This window comes from Alligator sinensis, unplaced genomic scaffold (assembly GCF_000455745.1).
Source record: "Alligator sinensis unplaced genomic scaffold, ASM45574v1 scaffold330_1, whole genome shotgun sequence".
Taxonomy (NCBI): Eukaryota; Metazoa; Chordata; order Crocodylia; family Alligatoridae; genus Alligator; species Alligator sinensis.
In genome coordinates this window covers 437,088-457,285 of record NW_005842178.1, presented here as the reverse complement: position 1 = coordinate 457,285, position 20,198 = coordinate 437,088, and the positions used below count along the sequence as shown (strand labels likewise).

At 40.6% G+C, this 20,198-nt stretch overlaps 1 protein-coding gene across 3 annotated transcripts in view; it reads right to left on the bottom strand.

Annotated features, from left to right (window-relative positions):
• Nucleotides 1-20,198, bottom strand: part of VPS35L (VPS35 endosomal protein sorting factor like) — a 106,451-nt gene that overhangs the window by 54,204 nt on the left and 32,049 nt on the right. For all 3 annotated transcript variants that reach the window (XM_006026091.3, XM_025207027.1, XM_025207028.1), the window contains 7 exons: nt 15,241-15,300; nt 11,472-11,568; nt 10,320-10,367; nt 7,028-7,121; nt 4,511-4,588; nt 3,813-3,935; nt 987-1,033 (listed from right to left, as the gene is read on the bottom strand). In XM_006026091.3, coding sequence (XP_006026153.1) covers nt 987-1,033; nt 3,813-3,935; nt 4,511-4,588; nt 7,028-7,121; nt 10,320-10,367; nt 11,472-11,568; nt 15,241-15,300 — 547 coding nt within the window. The remainder of the gene's footprint in view (nt 1-986; nt 1,034-3,812; nt 3,936-4,510; nt 4,589-7,027; nt 7,122-10,319; nt 10,368-11,471; nt 11,569-15,240; nt 15,301-20,198) is intronic.

Below are 20,198 nucleotides of genomic sequence, written 5' to 3'. Positions count from 1 at the left end.
AAAGCAACAAGACAGTTGTGCCCAGATAAAGCAGTCTGCTTTCACCACCCAAAATGCTAAAAAAGTAAATTAAGCAAACTGCAGAATGGACCACAATCCATATACCAAAGTTGGAACAGTGGAGTCTAAGGATATTTTTTGCTCCATCCTTAAACAAAAAGCATAAGAGTGTTCCCACTTCCAATTTTAATTGCACTTCCTGACTCCTTAAGCAAAAAGACAACTATTGCAATATCAGTCATGTGATTGAATAAAGTGGGTAACAAGTTTTTGATCATTTAAGCAAAATAAGATTGCTTTTGAAAACTGTTCATAGAACTTCTGCCCACTTATATTCATAAACTGAATCCATACCAAAAGTATCAATCCCATAAGTCAGGAAGTATGTTCAAGACTTATGCACAGCCTTTCTGAATTAACATGGTTAGGCTGGACATGGGATAAATGGTATTTGAAAATTATTTTAAACTCAAGCCCTATCTGAATGAAGAAAATTAGTTAAGAAGGAGTGAAGGCATATGCTTCCTGAACTAAACTTGGAAAATAGTTCTTAGCCTTAAATGGACACAAATACTACTATCTTTCAGCAAAGCCATATGCTTTGCAATTTCCTTTCAAATACACATGTAGTAGCCAGTCACAGAGAGTAAGATGGCAGCAGAAAAAAAATTGAAATATGAATAGCAGCCAGAGGAAATGACTGGGAATCCAGAATACCACAAGTTCTAATCCTAGCTAAACTCTAGTTCATATGACAGTTCAGTTAATGAATTTAACATTTGCTCCTCAGCCAAACCAATGGATACATTGGACTTCCCCACTGGGGAGGCGGGAACGGAACTTTTATAAGCACAGATGTTATGCCTTAGTTTTGTTAGCTGATATTATTTAATTTTTCACGTGAAAAGATCTTATATCAAATAACTGGAATTCAAGGATAACAGAGATTTGATTTCTAATTTGTCTCAAGATTACATGATACTTACTTATTCCCCAGTTTCTTGCATCTTTCCATCATCTCAGTAAGCAGTCCCTATAGAAGTTATTTTGTTAAAAGTTAAAGAGCAGGGAAAAAAGTCTGGACCACCCCAAAACATTTTTAGCAGCTTTTAGAAGCCCCATCAAAATTCACTGGAACAGAATTTAATTTCCTAACCCAGGGATTGGCAACATATGGTCTGCAGAACCACTGGATCCCACCCCTAAATGGAGCTTTGCCTGCACCACACCACACAGCTCTGCAGCCAGGTGTCAGTAAGCTTTCCCATGACAGGCCAGAGCCAAGCAACAGGAAAAAGCAGGGGGGTAGAAAAGTGGTAGTAGCCAAATCCTAGTGCCAGCCCACCTTAGAGCTGAGCAGGGCCATTCCACCTGCCACCAGATAAGGTTGCCAACCACTGACCTAGCCAACACATTCCACAAATCTTATTAAATTCTACATTTACTCAAAAGAAAAATCATATGCAGTGCAACATAAACAAACATAGTGAATAGGCACAATGACACCTTAATCTAAAACACTATGTTATACAAGTCAAGTTTCCAGGACTTTATTCATGTCTGCAAAAGGTTATCTTTCTGAGAAAGGACCAGGTCAATTACCTCTGGCAAGAAAGGAGAAAAATCACTAGCTCTTTACTGCAGAATGCAGACACAGTGACTAAAGCCTAGAGTAGCTTGACAACTATGATAAGTAATCACAAATCCTACATTATCCTCACTAGTTCATATCAGTACGAGAGAAGAAACTGAATGGACTCAAAGGATCGAGATAGCAAGATCAAATGACCCTAGTAAGAAAGAGGAACAATGCTGACTGTGTATTCAACTGTTTTCATTTAATCTTTAATATGTGGATTGGATAAATTATTTTTCCTGTACATGAGAGCTTAAAAATGTATAGCCAAATTAGTTAGGGTTTACTGTAATCTTTCTGTATAAGTAAGGTTTGATTTTAACAAGATATTTTTAACTTAGTGGCAAGCAAAGATGCAAATCACAGAGGATTTAAGTACTCCACATGATTGGACTTCCTTCATTTCTATATCTAATGCTGAAGTGTTGTAATGTCTCTTTAGAAATTAATGTCTGTTTCAGACTATTTTAGGATAATTAAAAACATTATGTTGATGAAGTTCAGAAAGAAAAAGGTGCAATCTGCACTGCTAAGTTGATAAAGTAGTGTAAAGAACAGAATCACAGGGTCCCAATGTAGAATCACAAGGCTCTAGATTAATCCCAGGGTGCGTGGTTGTGCTACGTGAGTTCTGCACAAAATCGGTCAAACATAAATTCTAGAGTTGCTGAAGTTTCAACTTTAAGTATTTTCATTATTTCAAGACAATCTATAAATAAGTATTTAAAAAGGACTGCTTTCTGCTGCTACTACTCATATGAATATTAGGCTTGTAAGCACTTTTTTCATACAGGCATTACCCCTTGATTTCTATTTCCCAGAACTTGTCAGTGACAGGACAATATTCTTCCAAGTCTTTCTTTACACCAGTCTCTACATTTATTAGTACTTTCCTCAGAGTTCTGTAGATTGTGTTTGCCTTGGAAGTGATTCAATATTTTATTTGGCATTCACAAATCTTGTACAATTCACCTTGGAAAATAACTATTTGTACTGCTGTTCAGATGACGCTGCTGGATTGCCTTCTCTGGTGCACATTTTGATTTCCATTGTGTGTAATATTTTTACTTCCAGAGGTCTACTACCCATTTTACATCTTTAAAATAATTTTAAAAGTAATTATTTTGGCAAAAGATACCTTTCTGCCAGCTGCCCACATCCTGTAACAATGATAAAACATCCTTCACAAGCATCTTGATACATGTGTATGAGAATTTCTTCTCTTTCAAAAGTATCCAGCCAAAAATCAGAACAAGAGATTTCCCATAGCCAATGCTCAAAACATAATAAATGCTTAATTTCCTCAAGATTATTTGGGCAGCTGATTTTGCAACATACGTAATTCAAAACTCTTGCCGTCTGGGGCATCTTAGGTGGACTCTAGCTGGCACTGGCCCTGTTTTCAGAAGTCTATTTCTTTAATTTCTCCTCAAGCCATCTATTATACAAGATTTCTACTAAAATATCAAACATGAGAGAAAAGATAGATAACCATACACAGCAATTTAATATTCAGGACAAAAATATCATAGTCCTTTATATTCTTTTCTCTTTACAATTTGTATTTTATATAATAGATTTTATATGAACTATGATATAAAAACATAAAACCAAGATTCTTATTATAAACATTAACGTTCTCATTAGCTGCATGGCATATTCAAGGTGATACAAGTATTTTAACCTCTTGTTTAATCTTACGTTCACTCTTCCACTTTGCCTAAGAATTCTACTCAATTCTTAGTTCTAAATATGATAAAAAGTAATTCATGCCACACACATGCTGGTTCTGATTTTACACTTACTTATTTTATATTAAACTTAGTTGTCTTTTCTAGCACTTCCACCAAACAGTATTAATGCTTACTTCAAACACGAGTAGTTTAGAGTACTGAACAGGTCTTACACAGGTTTGTAATGCACCACACATATAGCCCTATAAAGATGCCTGCTCTTGTACACTTTAAGTATTCCACATTATTGAATACACTGGGAATTTTTCATTTGAAGTTTGAATACAAAGTTCTAACTCTTGTGCTATGCAGCAGAGTCCTACGTTCATTTTTTCTACTAGGCTACTATAGCTTTAAAATACCGCACACCGTCAAACGCATACTTTATATTTTCCTTTTATAGTTAAACATCAAATATTACCATGGAAAAAATAATCAATTACCTCTGGAGCACGGTATGCAATACACTGTAAAATCCAATCAATAGCTGGAGAATAGAGAGTCAAATACAATGGAATCTCCACACACTGGACTACCAGCTGATTCTGAACTGTATCTCCATGTATCTGTTAAAATAAAAAGTAACAGATGAAATAGCTGCCATGGGCAAGGAAAAGTGTCTGACTAGAGCTGTGAAACTGGAAACAGCACTTCAAATCATAGGTTCACTGAAAGCTTCATGAGATCAGGTTAACTCAATTACACAATATGCTCAGCAGCTCAACAATTATTCTGCATAATTTCCTGAGTTTGACACAAAAATTGCAGTGGACACTATTAAAACCTGTATATATGCCACCTACAGTAGTTAATTTATCACAGTATATGCAGCATTCCACAATAAAATTAAATACTGTAGCTTAGTGTTATATGAACTAGAGAATGGTAAAATAATGCAATGAAAAAAATTCTAGCTTGGAATGTTCATCATTGCATGAACAAAAATACTGCAAGTACAGAAGTCACGACTACTAGGGACCAAACTATAAGCCAACCCTTGTTTAAGAAGAGGGCAGTTTTTGTGTTTCTTTAGAAAAAAAAAAAAAGGTAGACTCACAGTCAGAACAATACAGTATTTTCATCATAGACTGCTCAAGGAACACATTATTTTCACTCAGCCAATGCAAATGTATTTGCTTACTTGTTTAAATGTTAGAAGGAAGTCAAAAAAATTTTTGTTGAGACTTTCTTTGAGATGAGGAGCCACTTCCATCCCAACCTATGGTAAAAGAAAGAAACATTTTATCTTCTTCCTCGCTTACTATTGTCCTACATTCATGCAAACAGAGAATTATTCACCAGTAGTGATACACATATTACCAAGATAAAGAAACCTGAACAACAGGTTTTGTCTGTGCCTATTTCTGCCTCACTAATAAGTGACATGATGGCTCTGGCCTGTGTTAGCTGTAACTGCATTAAGTATAAAATTGTCCTGAAGTGTTTGTGGTCAGCAGGCCATGTTCAAAATTTTTTTAAAAAAATTTTTTTTTTTTTTTTTTTTTTTTTTTTTTTTTTTTTTTTTTTTTTTTTTTACACATGAAGCACTCAAAAATTAGGAGCATTCATACTTAAAGTTGCCTCTCACCTTGTATATCCATGCTGTGCACTGAATAAGACAGGAGTCGTAGAAAAATAGCATATGTTCACATAATAAAAAGGTGACCACAACGTATGTTCACATGACCTATGGGAATTAACTAAAGTTGCAAAGACAACTCTAAGATGAGCCTTTTCTAATTTGATTGCTAGATTTTGCAATATTTAAAGGAATCTTTAAAAGAAGTTTAGTTTTTGGGGGGGTTTAAAAGGATAATAATTATATATAAATTAAAAAATTATTATCATTATTATAAAAGTTTATGGATGAGCAGAATGAAAGTGGCAAAGCACTCCCTGACAGAGCAATTAGAGGTGTGGGGCTTTTTAAAAATAACAGCTTCTTAACAACCCAGGACCATTTCTCACTCCAAGGCCTGATCCTGGAAGATGCTGGGTACCTGAATCCACCACCTCCCCAAATGAATCATCTCCTACCAACCTTCAATACTGTGTTTCTGAATCAGATGAACTTTTGAATCATGAATCTCTTGAATCTTCTGAATCTCTTTTGCAAGCAAGAGAGAAATATCACTCTGCCCTATGACTTCCCCCTACAGAAAGAGTTGGCTCTACAAATTGGTTTAGCAGCAACAATACCCATAGTTATCTCTGCTGCAGCTTTACAGATCATTTGTATCCACACTAGGACTTATTTATCATATAATTTGTACATCCCACATGAAAAAGCGCAGTTCCTGCAAAAAAAAAAACAAAAAAACAGACTGCAAAAAAACTGGAAAATGGCAAGCAAGCAGGGGAGAGGGGGCACACTGAAAACAGAGGCGGGAAGCTCTGGCATCCTGAAGCACAGCACAGGAGGAGGAGATGTTTGCAGCAGGGCAAAAATCTCCCCATACACCTCTAATTGGCCAATGGGCCCCAGAAGTCCCACCACTCCCCAGAAATTGACAGATAGCCATATGTCAATCTCTGGGGAGGGGAAGGACTCCCAGGGTCCCTTGCAATCAGGGGGGGTGTTGTGGGGAGGGGGCTCTCCGCACTCTGCCCTGAAAACAGTGACCAGCACCATGCTTGGACCACAAAATCAGGTGTGGGGGGCAACCAACCCCTGCAAGTTACATAGGTCCCTACCAATAAATACTGGAAGCGACCATCCAAGCTGATCAGTCTAAACAGCTCTATTTCTACAGATCAGCTCTACAGTATGTTGCAAGAGACAAGGTGAATCCATTCATAAATATCTGTTAGTTTATTCAACTGAGTTTCATTGAACCAAGGTTTTCATGACAATCCTGCAAAATACAGCATAAGTGACTAAGGCATTCTGACTAAAAACAGTATAGCATGTGATAAGATCTCCAACAGAGACCAGATATGACATGCTCAGACCGACAGACCCTTTTACCATCCACTCTCAAGACCTGGCATGCAAATATTTTTTCCCATATGAACACATTCATGCACCTTAAATTCACCAGAAGTCCATTTCCTGTACAAGTTTATTTTGGCAGAGGTGTTAGTGAGATTTTGAAGTGCTTGTCATAAATGGTAGTGCAGGCTGTTAAACCATAATCATACAAAGTGGTGGTAAATTAAGACATTTTATTTTAAATACACCATGCCAAATAACTCCTTTTTATCAGAAGATCATAAAGCCATTTTCCAAAAGCAGATGCTCTAGCTGCAAGAGCAAGGCAACAGTGAATTGAAAGGGAAGGAAAGCTTGGACGTCATCTCTTGAAAAGCAATGCATAGTAATCAGAGAGCAGCATGTAGCACCACATACTTACACGTATTCTCTAAGACCTAGTCCCCAGTTTTATTACCCTTCCCCAGGAGAGAGAAGTGGTAGGACAAGCTTAGAAAATTAGTTTTTAAATTACTATGATTATTATATACACTTATGCAGAAGGTTTGAGAATATTATGATTGCAATGGAAACATTAACATGCTTTTAATATGCCAGCAGAAGGAAGGAAGTTCAGAGAAAAACTGCAGCTAATTAAATCTTCCTTTATTGGCAGGCTGGACTGCAGCAGTAAGCAACTGGCCAGCAACATTAATTCATTTCAAATAATGTGAAATAGTAGCCTACCCTGCACAGGTATGCTCTTGCACAGACAGCAACCAGTGGATCTCCGATTCCTCTAATCATAGATGTCAACCGTGGGAGACACTCTGAAATTCCCCTGTTAAGATTTGTTTTTACAAATTAAAATTGAGATTTAAGAACTGATCACAGTATCATACCACCCACTGATAACTTTAAAGACTACATTATGCATTTACATCAGAGCATGAATTATAGAAAACTCCTGAGGGAAAAGGTATTAGGGCAAAATTTCATTTAGAAGTAAAATGCAACATGTATTGCACATCACATCTTGGGCAGGAATTATACCACATACCTGTAGGAGTTCTTTTTCGTTTTTTTTGTTTTTAAAGAAATGTTTCATGTTCCAAGCCAAATCAAGTCCAAATCCACGAGTCAGTCCAGAACCATAAGTGGCCCTACAACCGGCAAACATCCTCCACCCCTGCCAGGGGCTTCAGATACTTCCAAAGTCTTTTGGCAGGCATCCTATGTGCAGGCCCAAGCCCGAAGGCCCCCAAGTTTCGCCTGCCCTCAGCCATATGACTGCAGAAGCAAGCTATGGAGGAGCCTCCCATTTCCAAAAAGTGGGCTTTAAGCCCCAACACCTCGGCGGGTACTAAACCACACCAGAAGAGCAGTTATCCCCAGGAAAACTGTGTTTTGGACTGCTTAAGGAAAACTGCCTTCTTAGACCCAGATGCATGGTGTTTCCCCGGAGTAGGCCAAGTAGCCAAGTTGTACTCTGGGGACTTGTGTGAGGACTAAGAAAAAGAATGAATGCTCCCCTCTAGACTGGAGAGGCAACAAAGCTATAGTGTGCTTGCAATGCAGTCCCAAGAAAGTAGCAGCCCTAGAGGCTGACATAGCTTCCTTCCCCAAGAGGAGCAGCAGCCACTAGGGAGTCTCCTAGTCACAGATCCACTCACCCCACTTCACTCCCAAACCCCATTCTGTGGTTGAGGAAAAAGTGACACCAAAATTGTTGCATAGAAGAGGTGTGAAGCCTCTGAATTTTCATAGACATTAGGGCTGGAAGGGACCTCGGAAGATCATCGAGTCCAGCCCCCTGCCCAAAGGGCAGGAAGTCAGCTCGGGTCATAGGATCCCAGCAAGATAAGCATCCAGTTTCATCTTGAAGGTGTTCAATGAAGGCGCTTGAACCACCTCCGGTGGCAGGCTGTTCCAGACCTTGGGGGCTCGGACAGTAAAGAAATTCTTCCTTATGTCCAGCCTGAAACGATCTTGAAGTAGTTTGTGACCATTCAACCTCATTTTCACAGCACGATTTTAACCTGGGGCAACTGCCCCTAGTCCCATTGTCTCCTCCTGCACATTGATGCTCTTGGTACAAGCTTTCCTTCTCAAATACATGAAGAGAATGCTTTATGCAATCTGTCTCATACCAGCACTTATCTCAGTAGCCTTTTCTCCCCTTGGGTAGTCTCTTTTATAACTGATGCTATTCCCTCTGCATAATCATTTCATTCATTAAACCCCCAGATCATTCATTGCAGGCTCATGTTCATCTGGTGGTCAATGATGACCCCCAAGTCTCTTTCTTCCATAGTGCTAGCCAACATAGCACTGCCGAGCCTATAAGGATGCTGCGGGTTTTTTTTCCCCAAGGTGGAGAACCTTGCATTTATCGGCGTTGAACACCATCAGATTCTCGTCCGCCCACTTGCTGAGCCTGTCCAGGTCAGCCTGGATCACCCGCCTGTCTTCTGGTGTGGATTCTTTGCCCCAAAGTTTGGTGTAATCAGCGAACTTGGCCAGTCCGCTTCCGACTCCAGTGTCCACATCATTAATGAAGATGTTGAACAGTATGGGTCCAAGGACAGAACCTTGGGGGACCCCACTGGTCACAGGACACCACGATGAGTGATTTCCATCAATTACTACCCTCTGGGTCCAACCCTGGTGCCAATTTTCCAGCCAGTGGATCGTGGAGGACCCAAGGCGACAATTGGCCAGTTTCTCCAAGAGGCGATCATGGGACACCAGATCGAAGGCTTTTTTTAAGTCAAGATATATGACATCAATCTCTTCTCCCTTGTCCAGGTGATAGGTCACCTGGTCATAGAAGGAAATGAGATTGGTCAAGCAAGACCTACCCGCAACACACCCGTGCTGGCTATCCCTTAAGATGTTGACGTCGGCCAGTCCATTAAGGATGGCCTCTTTAATAAACTTTTCTAAGATCTTCCCCGGGATAGAAGTCAATGGTCTCCTTGTATTACAGTCCCACAGCACATCCTACATTGAGCCCTGATCTAGCACACAGAGCAAGCACAGCAGGGGCCCAATCCAGCTGTGTTGGGGCGAGGGAGGGGGGAAGGTGGGCACAAGAGAAGGCAGGTCCTGCTCCAATCTGGTGGCACAGGAGGGAGGGAAGTTGGGGGCATGGCCCAGCCCCAATCCAGCTATGTAGGGCTTCGGAATTTGGCAGTCGGGGAAAGGTGGCAATACTCATTGCCCTGCTCCCCGCCCACAAATTTCCCAACCCAGGAGGTACCCCATGGCTCCAGGGACCAGATCTGGCTCATGGGCTAGGGGTTACACAATCCTGGGTCATGGCATTCAAGGGCTCCTAGACACAAAAGCATTTGATTTTTTTTTATTTCTTTTTTAAGGAACACTGTCCATTGAATTCAGCACTGTTTGTCTCTTCTTCCCAGATTTTTAGTAGCTGCTTTCCTGGATCATTGTTCCCATCTTGCTCCCTCATCTTACTTTAAATCTCATCTTTGTTGTTCTCTCCTTCCTGTACTCCTGTCACTTTTGCCTTCCTTTCAGTTCAATTGTCCTTCCCCCACATTGCTTAATACAGCAGGCGACATGTAAGTGCCGACAGCAAGGGGCACAACTCCACGCTGCTGCCACAGTGTGGGAGCACAACTCTGCACCACCACTGCTACCCCTGCTGCCCCAGGCACTGAGTCTGGCCCAGCAGCAGCCCCAAATCCCATCACTGGTGCAAAATTCATAATGCCACTGCCATTCCCACTGCTGCTGGGCCCTGGCTCTGGCCAGGCTGCAGCTCCATGCCCTGCTGTCAGCGCAGAAATCTCGGAGCATGTGTCCCCTCTTCCTCCCCGCCCCCCCACAATGCACTGCCAATGCTTAATACTTCAATTAGGCAACGCTCTGTAGTAAATGAGTCAGTATGACACCAGCTATGGCAGCATTCTGCCTTGAAGTTATTTCCTGGGATTCATACCAATACCTCCAACTCATCAATACTGCCAAACATATTTGCATTCTGTATTTAGTAACTGCATGTTACCCTTACGTTTTTGATAGAAACTTGTTGCATTTCAGTATTGCTGCTTCCACATAGCTGAATGCACAGTTAAGGGGAAATTATTCCAAAATGCCCTCAAAAATAAGATAAATACTAAATATTCACTGGTTGAAAATAATTTGGCCATCAAGTGTTATGGCTCCTTTAAGATTTTACTACTTGCTTTGTGGCTTTTACAGCTTTTCCATTCTGTTTTCCAATTTGCTCAGTTTCTGGTATGTAAACTTAACTTAAACAATCATTGCCCCTTTAAAGGAACACTTAGTTGCCTAAGTGTAAAAAAGGGTTTGGGACGTCAACCCCAGTTTGAAGCAGGTAGCTCTCTGCTGCTACAAGTAATGCTCTTAATGTTCCCAGAAAGGGGAGGGACTTAAACACATCCTTTCCCTTAAGCACCATTAAGGGAATTAATGTATGGTAGTGGTATTAAGTACCACTACTTGCTGAGGCAGCTTTCTACTATATGTGCTGCCTCTTGTGAAGCCCATTCCATGGCATCTAGCTACAAGGAGTTTAGGCACTTCCCCCTCAGGACTGCAAAATCTGGTAGGTCAGAGTTAAGTTCAAAGTCTGCCTCCACCCAGATGGCTCATCAAGCTAGCACAGTTAAGCCACACAGCCAAGCGAGTGACATGGCTAGCTTCCCAACTGGTCAACCTTTGACTCCACCTCAAAATGACTGGGTACCTACTTATAGTTCGATCAAATGGGGATGATCTTTGGCATGAGTCACGACAAGAGGATTAACATCATGCTTCTAGATTCACAGAGATGCTTAACCATTCTACCACCATACCCTCATAATCCAGTCCATTGTCAAGGTGCCCAAGGTATCACAACACCTAAATCCTAAAAATCTAGCCTTCTACTTCTCTGTGCCTGCACTATCCACCTGTAAAAAAAAAAGGGGGATATAGTAGTAGTACTTCCCTACCTCACAGGGATATTGTGAGAATAGGTATATTGGGAACAAGGAGACATTAGATACAATAGTGATATAGCAAAAGATATTTTGAAGTTATTAATACTTATCATGTAGTTTTTGGTAAACTTCATCACATTCTCATATTACTAATTCTTTTTAAACTTCAGGAATAATAATATAACACTTGGATAGTGAGACTCATTTGAAAAGGATACAATCTGGGAATGAGCTCTCTGATGGAAGCGATCTTGAAGAACCAATTTAAGCAAGTTTCTTTGGCAGTATCATTAACACTTTCTGGAGTGAAATTATCTGGGAAAAGAAAATTAATCAAGAACAAATCATGTTACCTTAAATTCTGAAGTACGTTAAACTAGCTACATTTAAAAAATCTGGAATTAGAAGTCACTTCTAAATATTTGCTTTCAAAAAAGAAAGAAAAGATACCATAACAAGCTGGACAATGTATTATTTTGATTCTTAGATCTCCCTTGCAGCAATGTGGACAACTGCTTGGCTGAGTCAGAGTCATAGAGAAGTAGGGCTGGAAAGGACCTCTAGAGGTCTAGTCCAACCACCTGCCTGAGGCAGGATCATCCCTATCCAAACCATCCTGTACAAACCATAATCTGACCTCTATGTAAGACTGCTCTCAACCCTGACATAACACAGACCTAACACCCTAACCTACCACAGGGGTAAAGAAGAAGAACCACAGCAGTCAATGTCCTGCTTCTATAAATATTATCACTATATGCTCAAAAGGTCCTGGGTAGAGGGCCATGCCCACTGCTACAGAGGTAGGCAAAACCCCCCACAGTCCAGACCAGTCTGACCTTGAGTTAAAATTCCTTCTTGACTCCAAATATTGAGAGGCTTCCATCCCATATGGTTCCTCCAGAATTAGATGATGGAAAATCCCCATGCACTATATCAAACAAGAATATAGGGAGAAACTCTCTCTCTGCCTCTTCTCTGAGAACTGAGGAATTCCTGCACAATGTACTGCAGACCCCATAGGTGGGGTAGGACAGTAAGCCAAGGTCATACTCAGGGTCCTGATAAGTATTGCATAGGGTAGAACTTGGGTTAGGCTAGTGACCACTTCTGCATCCTTGCTTGCAGCACGGGCTCAGCTCTCTAAAATTCAGCTCATCTAGAATGTCTACACTCAGTTTTTATTTTGGCATGCTAAAAGTGTTGCCTGGCTCAATTAACATGTATAAAAATAATTTGCCAACAAACCTATTTATCTTCCATCAGCCAACATCATCAGAAACAAAAAACTAGGATCAAAGCTCTGAATCAACAAGCAAAGCAAACACCTAAGGACCCAGGTCTCCAAGCACATTTATCAATTACATTAAAGTAAATAAGCAAGCTTTCTGATACAAGTGGAGGAACAGAAAGAAAGACTCCCTTGTTTGATTTCCTATGATTTAGCTTTTAAAAACTGCCCCAAATCTTGAGTGCCTAGTGTTTTTACACCATTGGCTCAGTGATTTTCAAAGGGTTTAATTGTAATTGACCAAAAGTGACTTCTGCATTGCCTACTACCTAGTGGAATATTCCACATATCAAGGAAAGGCAGGTTAAACATCTAATTTAGGATTCTCACAAGGAAACACCTGCATTTTGAAGACTCTGAATATGCAACTTTACCATAACTCTCAGGTTTAACAGTGACCAAAAGCTTTAATGAAAGTCACTTTCATGGGAAGCTCTACCCAATTATAGAATGATTCCAAACCCATCATTTTTTTCTGAACATTTATATTCTTGTTAATACAATATAAAAAAGCCACAAGTCTTGATTTCAGATAGTAGTGATAGCCTCATTTGGGATCTCTCTGGCCTGGCTCTTCCTTCACAAAATAAAACTTGCTCAAAAAGGCAGTGAAAGAGGAAGGGGACTGATTTTCTACACTGGACTAAGACTTCAGCAGACACAGGTTTCTAAACTAGATGGCCTCTCTGTGCAAAACTCCCACTGGTTCCCAAGAGATTTGTAAAATTACAACCATCTGTGACGACTGAGTCTGTTTCTTCTTCTATTAATTCAAAGCAAGCTTAAAAGCAATTTAAACTTTAAAAAGATCAGAAAATTCATTTGCATAATACTCAGTTACGTTTTTACTCTTATGCTTAGCAAACAAGTGGCATCCTAAAATCTGGTAATAGGCCTGGTCACAGTCTTTTGGGGGACAGGAGAGGGAAGACTTCATTTCTTCAGTCTGTCTCTATCTTTCATGTTGATAGATTCAAACATTCACAGTGCTATAAGTATTACAAGGGGTTATTCTCTATTTGCACAGCATGGGAAAGCTATTTCACTTTACAATGGGCCAACATACACATTAACCAAAAAAAAAAAAAAAAAAAAAAGCAAGTAATAGCAGACTTTTGCTTTTTCTTTCCACAATTCACAAAAAAAAAAAAAAAAAAAAGCAAGAAAAAGCAGACATTTGCTTTTTTTTTCCACAATTCACATTCTGGACTTGCCATTTTTGGAAAAAGCAATGAGGAAAGTAAATTTCTTTCCAGAAGCTACATATCTTTCCATTGGGAAACCAGGATATATATATATATATACAAATGGAAGCATTTTAATAAAACTGACTGGAAGTAAAGCTTCTCTCCATTCTGTTTATTAATCTGCTGCTTGTTGTTCTTACTCAGATCACTTAGTCTATGTTGAAATTTTGGGGAATCAGTGCAATTCCCACACATTTGATAATGTCCAGCCCTCAATGTCTTTACATAACACAGCGCTAGGCAAGGATTATTACTCAAATAATATCAGCTTTTTGAAAGATTCTTATCTGTAACATATTGATTTTATTAACAAGTGCTGATCACGTTAAATCCACAGCACCATTTCAACACAATTGCATGCTCTCTCTCTCTCAGATGAACAGAATTCAGGTATCCTTCAAAGTGTGAATCCTACACTATGGTTTGGTTTCCTGCAGGCAGAGGAATCCGATACTAAAGCTTATTGGAACAGAAAGAATGAGTACGAATACCAATGAGTCTGTTCTCTTTTCACATAGCTATTTTAGGAAGGGTTCTGCATAAGAAATATTGAGCCTGTATAAGTTAAGAAAAAACTTAATTCTATATACCACTGGTAATACCTTCCAAGATATTTTGTCTTCTTCACTCAGAGAGGGGACAAGAACACAGGAAAAGAAAAAAAAATGTTTGAGCAGATATTAAAGCTTGTAAGACTAAATTGTGAGAAATGACCTGCTCCCCTAGGGTATATTCTAAAGCATGTACTTATATACTTTATTTAACAATAAAATTATAGAAAACTACATTTACACCTCACTTATAAAAAATAATTTTAAATGGTTATGGCAACCCAGCATCAGAACATGAACATTTTTGTTTGTGAAGACAGGTAAAACCATGTCACAGGAACATTCAAACACTAAGAGGCAACACAAAACGATGGGAACAAAGAGGACATTTTTTTCTTTGTTTTAAAGAGAAGAGTTAGTGGTAATTTTTATCCCTTGGTAAGATTTTCTCAACAGCCATCTGCTGCCTCCTCCTGTCCAGAATCAGCTTTTCCTTACACATTCCCTGATAACGTCTGGCATAATTAAAATGAAAATTAGTGCATTTTATTATAAAGTAAGTTTTATGCAAAGCAATTTACTGAAGAGATATCACCTTAAATAAAACTAGTGAAGTGTGAAAACAACCCATTAGAAACATTTTCTTCTGTTAAAAATTAAACAAAAACTAGATCCAAATTGAGCATGCAGGAGCATAACAATTTCTTTTCAGAGAATATTAACCAGATCAGTTTTCACCTACAAACAAAAGTTCTCTGCATGGGAACCAAGTTGTGTACTAAGCTGTATACTTGTAATACTTTCCCCCAGCTAAAACATGCTAGCAAAGCTGAATTTGTTTTAGGATAGGCAGGGCTTGTTTAATTGTGCACAATCCCAGGAAAGGAAAAAAGATTACCTGGTAAAGAGACACGACTATCCACACACATGGATAAAATTCTTTCATACACAAGTTTTCCTGTAGAGAAAATAAGAGGTTAAATCAACAGCAATCTATAATTTAATTGTGAAATAGTGGCTCTTTCTACAAGTCAGGGAAGGTTATCTACAATGACTCGATCTCCATTATATTATGCTGCCACCTAGTGAGGCCAAAAGATTTGAAGGCCTGAACCTATGATTCTGTATGCTGCAAAAATTTCTTTGGCTTAGCTCCATTATATGCAGAGGTGGCAATACGAGTCAGATTACTCCAACCATCTCCTGTTAGCCAGGAAAGAACATTTGGTGACCTCTCTGCTGAGTATTGTTTTAACTGACGGTCAATATGCAGAAAGACAGAGAGGGGAAACAGAACCTGGAAAAAACAAGTGTCTCTACATCCTGTTAAACAACAACTATATACTGCAGCTTTAAATGCTATAAAATAAATTAGTTCCATACTGTTGAAAAAAGCACAGTGTAATTCAAGCAGATGACAATATATCTTTAAAAGAATTTAAATTTATGTTAAATACATTTAGTAACAATATGTTGTTCTTTTTCATAGCTCATACCCAATTAAAATTTTAGGCTCAATCTTTTCCAAACCAGAAAGAGACAGCATGAAAGTTTGTTAAGGTTTAAAAAGACAGTGAAAAACAAAGTAACATTTTGCCAAAACATTATGTAATGAACTACTATAACCTAACCTAATGAACTGAAATTTCAGAACCAAGAGACCTTGACCTTTCCCAAGCTTTTGTTTGGGTTTTCATCATTGAATACACAGAAAATGTTAGCATTTTTTCCTTCAGGCGAATTTGTAAAATAAGTTTTCTTATCAAAAAGATTACATCAACGTTCACAGTGTTGGTGTAACAGATGCACCTAATTTGCCTCTACCATTTTTTTGTCAAATGTTTATGTATGAAAGAACTCCAAGGATCCTGCATCCTGAACTGATTCACCTAATTTAAGTCATGAGACCTCCCTGACTCCAAGAAATCAGGCTTACTCCATTTATTAAAAGAATCAATGTAGAAACACATTTACTGGGTGTCAAACAGGTATAGGAGCTGTGTGTGAACTTTGTCCCAACAAAGGCAGTTTCACACAAGGGCTGTGCGAAGCTTCAGTCGCTGATTCGATTCGGCAGAGATTCGGCCCGATTTGGTTGCCGAATCTCTGAATCTGAATTGAATCAGGAGACCCTTTAATCTCTCCGAATCGAATCGGAACCCTCCAAAACGATTCGGAGAGATTCGACGATTCAGACAGACACAGCTTTAGATGTTTTTTCTACATACCTCAAGGTACTAGGCAGCTTGTGAATACTGAGATAGCGGGGTGGATGCAGCATTCCACGGGAGCACAGAGGGGTCCTCAGCGCGCTTGGCAGCAGATCCAGAAGTGGACCAGAAGCATTTCCGGTCCACTTCTGGGTCTGCCAGGGAGCACACTGGGGGGCCCATCCCGTCCCCCCCTGGCTCGGTGACCAGTGCCTCCTGGGTCTGTGGGGGACACCCGGGGTCCCTCCACGGCTGATTGCCAAGCCAGGTGGGTATGGAGATGCCCCCTGGCGCACTCTGCAGCAGACCAGAAGTACTTCCAGTCCACTTCTGGGTTTACCGCTGAGCATGTGGAGGGGGCCCACCCCCATGCTGCTGTGGGACACTCCAACCACTCTACCATTGCAGGGTTCACTAGCTGCACCTGGTACCTTGAGGTATGTAGAAAAAGCATTTAAAATCGTGTCTATGGCCAAATCAGTGATTCTCTGAACCAGCATCGAATTTTCAGATTCGGATTCGGCCAAATCGAATCAGGACAGTGATCCGAATCAACAAATGGAATCACTGTCTCTCTTTCGGGCTGAATCTGAATCAAATGCAGCCTGTTTTGCTCACCCCATACTTGTTCAGCAAGGTGATGGAGTCAAATCATGTTCATATTCCACCAGATGCACTGACCAGGACTACTCCCTTAGAAACAAACTTAGCTGGACTCATATTTATTTATTAAGACCTAATTTTTTCCCCTGCCAAGTATGGCCAAAGCCAAATGACATAGCTCCAAAACACAAGGTGGGTATAAGCCAATACTCAGCTGCTATCAGCATTGAATATGACTGAAAACACCTGACAAAGTGAGTGAAATTACCACTTGTATTTTCCAGCTTAGTTTGACTATGTTTCCTTAATGTTATTACTGTTAAGCAGGCAACCAACATTCCAGGAGCTGACAGAGATTCTGGAAGAAAGTGCTACTACCATAGTGGGGCAGGGGGAGCTTCTCATCTTGGACTGGAGTACAAGGTGGTGGAGGTGGTGGCGGGAGACCAGCAGCTGCTGCAGCTGACTCCTGCCCAGACTCAGGTTCAGGGTTGAGAATATAGTTGGAGCCGCTGCCCATCCCTTCCCCCACCCCACCCCTCCTTCACTTACCCTCTGGCTCTCGCATGGCTCTGGTCCTGCTCCAGTCCAGGGCACAGAGCACACAGCTGCTCCAGCCACAGCCTGGCTACGCAGCAGTGACAGCAGCAGCTGTGGCTTCTGCACCACTCCAGCGCCTGGCCACAGCTATTGCTGCTGCAACAGGGAGGTGCAGGTGGTGGGGGGTAGAGCAGGTGCTGCAACAGGGCACCAGCAGCAGGAAGCAAGATGTGGGTGGACAAGGGCAGGGATTAGGCCAGTTGACTCCCCCACCATGTGCTCCTGCCACTTCCCCCCCCCCCTTCCCCCAGTACCGCTTTTCCCACTGCAGCAGTTGGGGGGGGGGGTGAAAGGTGGAGAAAGAGGGATCAAATTTAAGGCAACCCTCCAATAATTAGATTCCACACATGGAAAATTATAACAAATGTATTCACTTTTCATTGACAGAATCTAATTATTAGGGAGTCATCTTAAATTCAGAATCATCTTGGATCGAGGTAAATACAGCATTTATTTCTCAGCGATAAGCAAGAACTCAAGTATGAAACAATACTTGTACTGCCTAATATAGAGGTTAGAAAGTATGGCATGCCCAGCCAATAATGTTTTCCGAACCTCCTGGTTACTTACATGCTCGTGCTAGCACTAATCTATAAACATCATTCTACAGACTTCAGGTCATCTGCTGAATCTTTCCTCATGTTATCTTACTAAAGACCAAGGTGCACAGATTTACTCACAGCAAGAGACTCAAAACCTGACCCAGAGAGATGCACCTTGGTCTGCTACATTCCTTGAAACTGCAGTGCTTACTCAACTGCAAAAGGAAGTATCTACCCTTTACAGCAAAATGAGCATTAAAGCACACCACAGAATTAGTCTTTTATTATTATTAAATGTTCTCTCCCTGGGAGAAGACAGCCAGCTGAAACAACTGTTTTTCTCATAATAATAATAATAATAATGATAAAGCACAGCCAACTATTTAATCATCTCATCCCTACTGCTCCCTCGAATCCTTCATTCTCTAAAAACTGGAGATCAGTTACAGCCATAAAAAAGATGTTTATATCATGAAATCATTCCAGCAGCACCCATAGCTTTATAGCATTTTTGATACATTTTTAATTACTAATTTTTCACTAGTGCACTGAACAGTATTTTATTCTGCAATCAAATTGGCATTTCTTATAATTCACCCTGATAACCACAAAAATCTAGAACAGATCAAAAATAAATTTGCTTCTTTACATTGTAAAAAGCAAAGCTATTTATTACTGGTATATATATACACAAAATACAAACAATATATTCTGATGAGACCAAGGCCATTGATAAAAATATATGGTTACTTCAGACTAAACATCCAATACCTGTAAAGCGTTTTATAAATACAAAAGGGAATCACTTGAAGATCTGAAGAGTCAATTGAGAAACAAATCATCATAAAATCAGAGTAGGGAGCTCCAGAGATCGTCTAGTCCAATCCTTTGCCTGAGGTAGGATCATCCTTATCCAAATCATCCTATACAAATCCACTGTCTAACCTATTAGCAAAACTATACAGTCAACCCTGACAAAACTACAAAATCACCTGACATAACACATGTGACAAAATCACCTGACATAATGACATCGTTTACTTAGACTTCAGGAAGGCCTTCGATACGGTATCCCACCCCATACTGGTGAACAAGCTAAGAGGCTGTGACTTGGATGACTACACAGTCCGGTGGGTGGCGAATTGGCTAGAGGGTCGTACCCAGAGAGTCGTAGTGAATGGGTCGGTATCGACCTGGAAGGGTGTGGGCAGTGGGGTCCCGCAGGGCTCGGTCCTTGGACCAATACTCTTCAATGTCTTCATCAGCAACTTGGACGAGGGAGTGAAGTGTACTCTGTCCAAGTTTGTGGATGACACAAAACTGTGGGGAGAAGTGGACACACCGGAGGGCAGGGAACAACTACAAGCAGACCTGGACAGGTTGGACATATGGGTGGAAAACAACAGAATGCATTTCTCCTTGTTGAATTGCATAAATGCTGCACCTAGGGAGGAAAAATGTCCAGCATACCTACTGCCTAGGAAATGACCTGCTTGGAGGCACGGAAGCGGAAAGGGATCTTGGAGTCCTAGTGGACTCCAAGATGAACATGAGTCGGTGGTGTGACGAAGCCATCAGAAAAGCTAATAGCACTTTATCGTGCATCAGCAGATGCATGACGAACAAAACCAAGAAGGTGATACTTCCCCTCTATCGGGCGCTGGTCAGACCGCAGTTGGAATATTGCGTGCAATTTTGGGCGCCGCACTTCAAGAGGGATACGGATAACCTGGAGAGGGTCCAGAGAAGGGCCACTCATATGGTTAAGGTCTTGCAGGCCAAGCCCTATGAGGAGCGACTGGGGCACCTGGACCTCTTCAGCCTCCGCAAGAGAAGGTTGAGAGGCGACCTTGTGGCTGCCTATAAGTTCATCATGGGGGCACAGAAGGGAATTGGTGAGG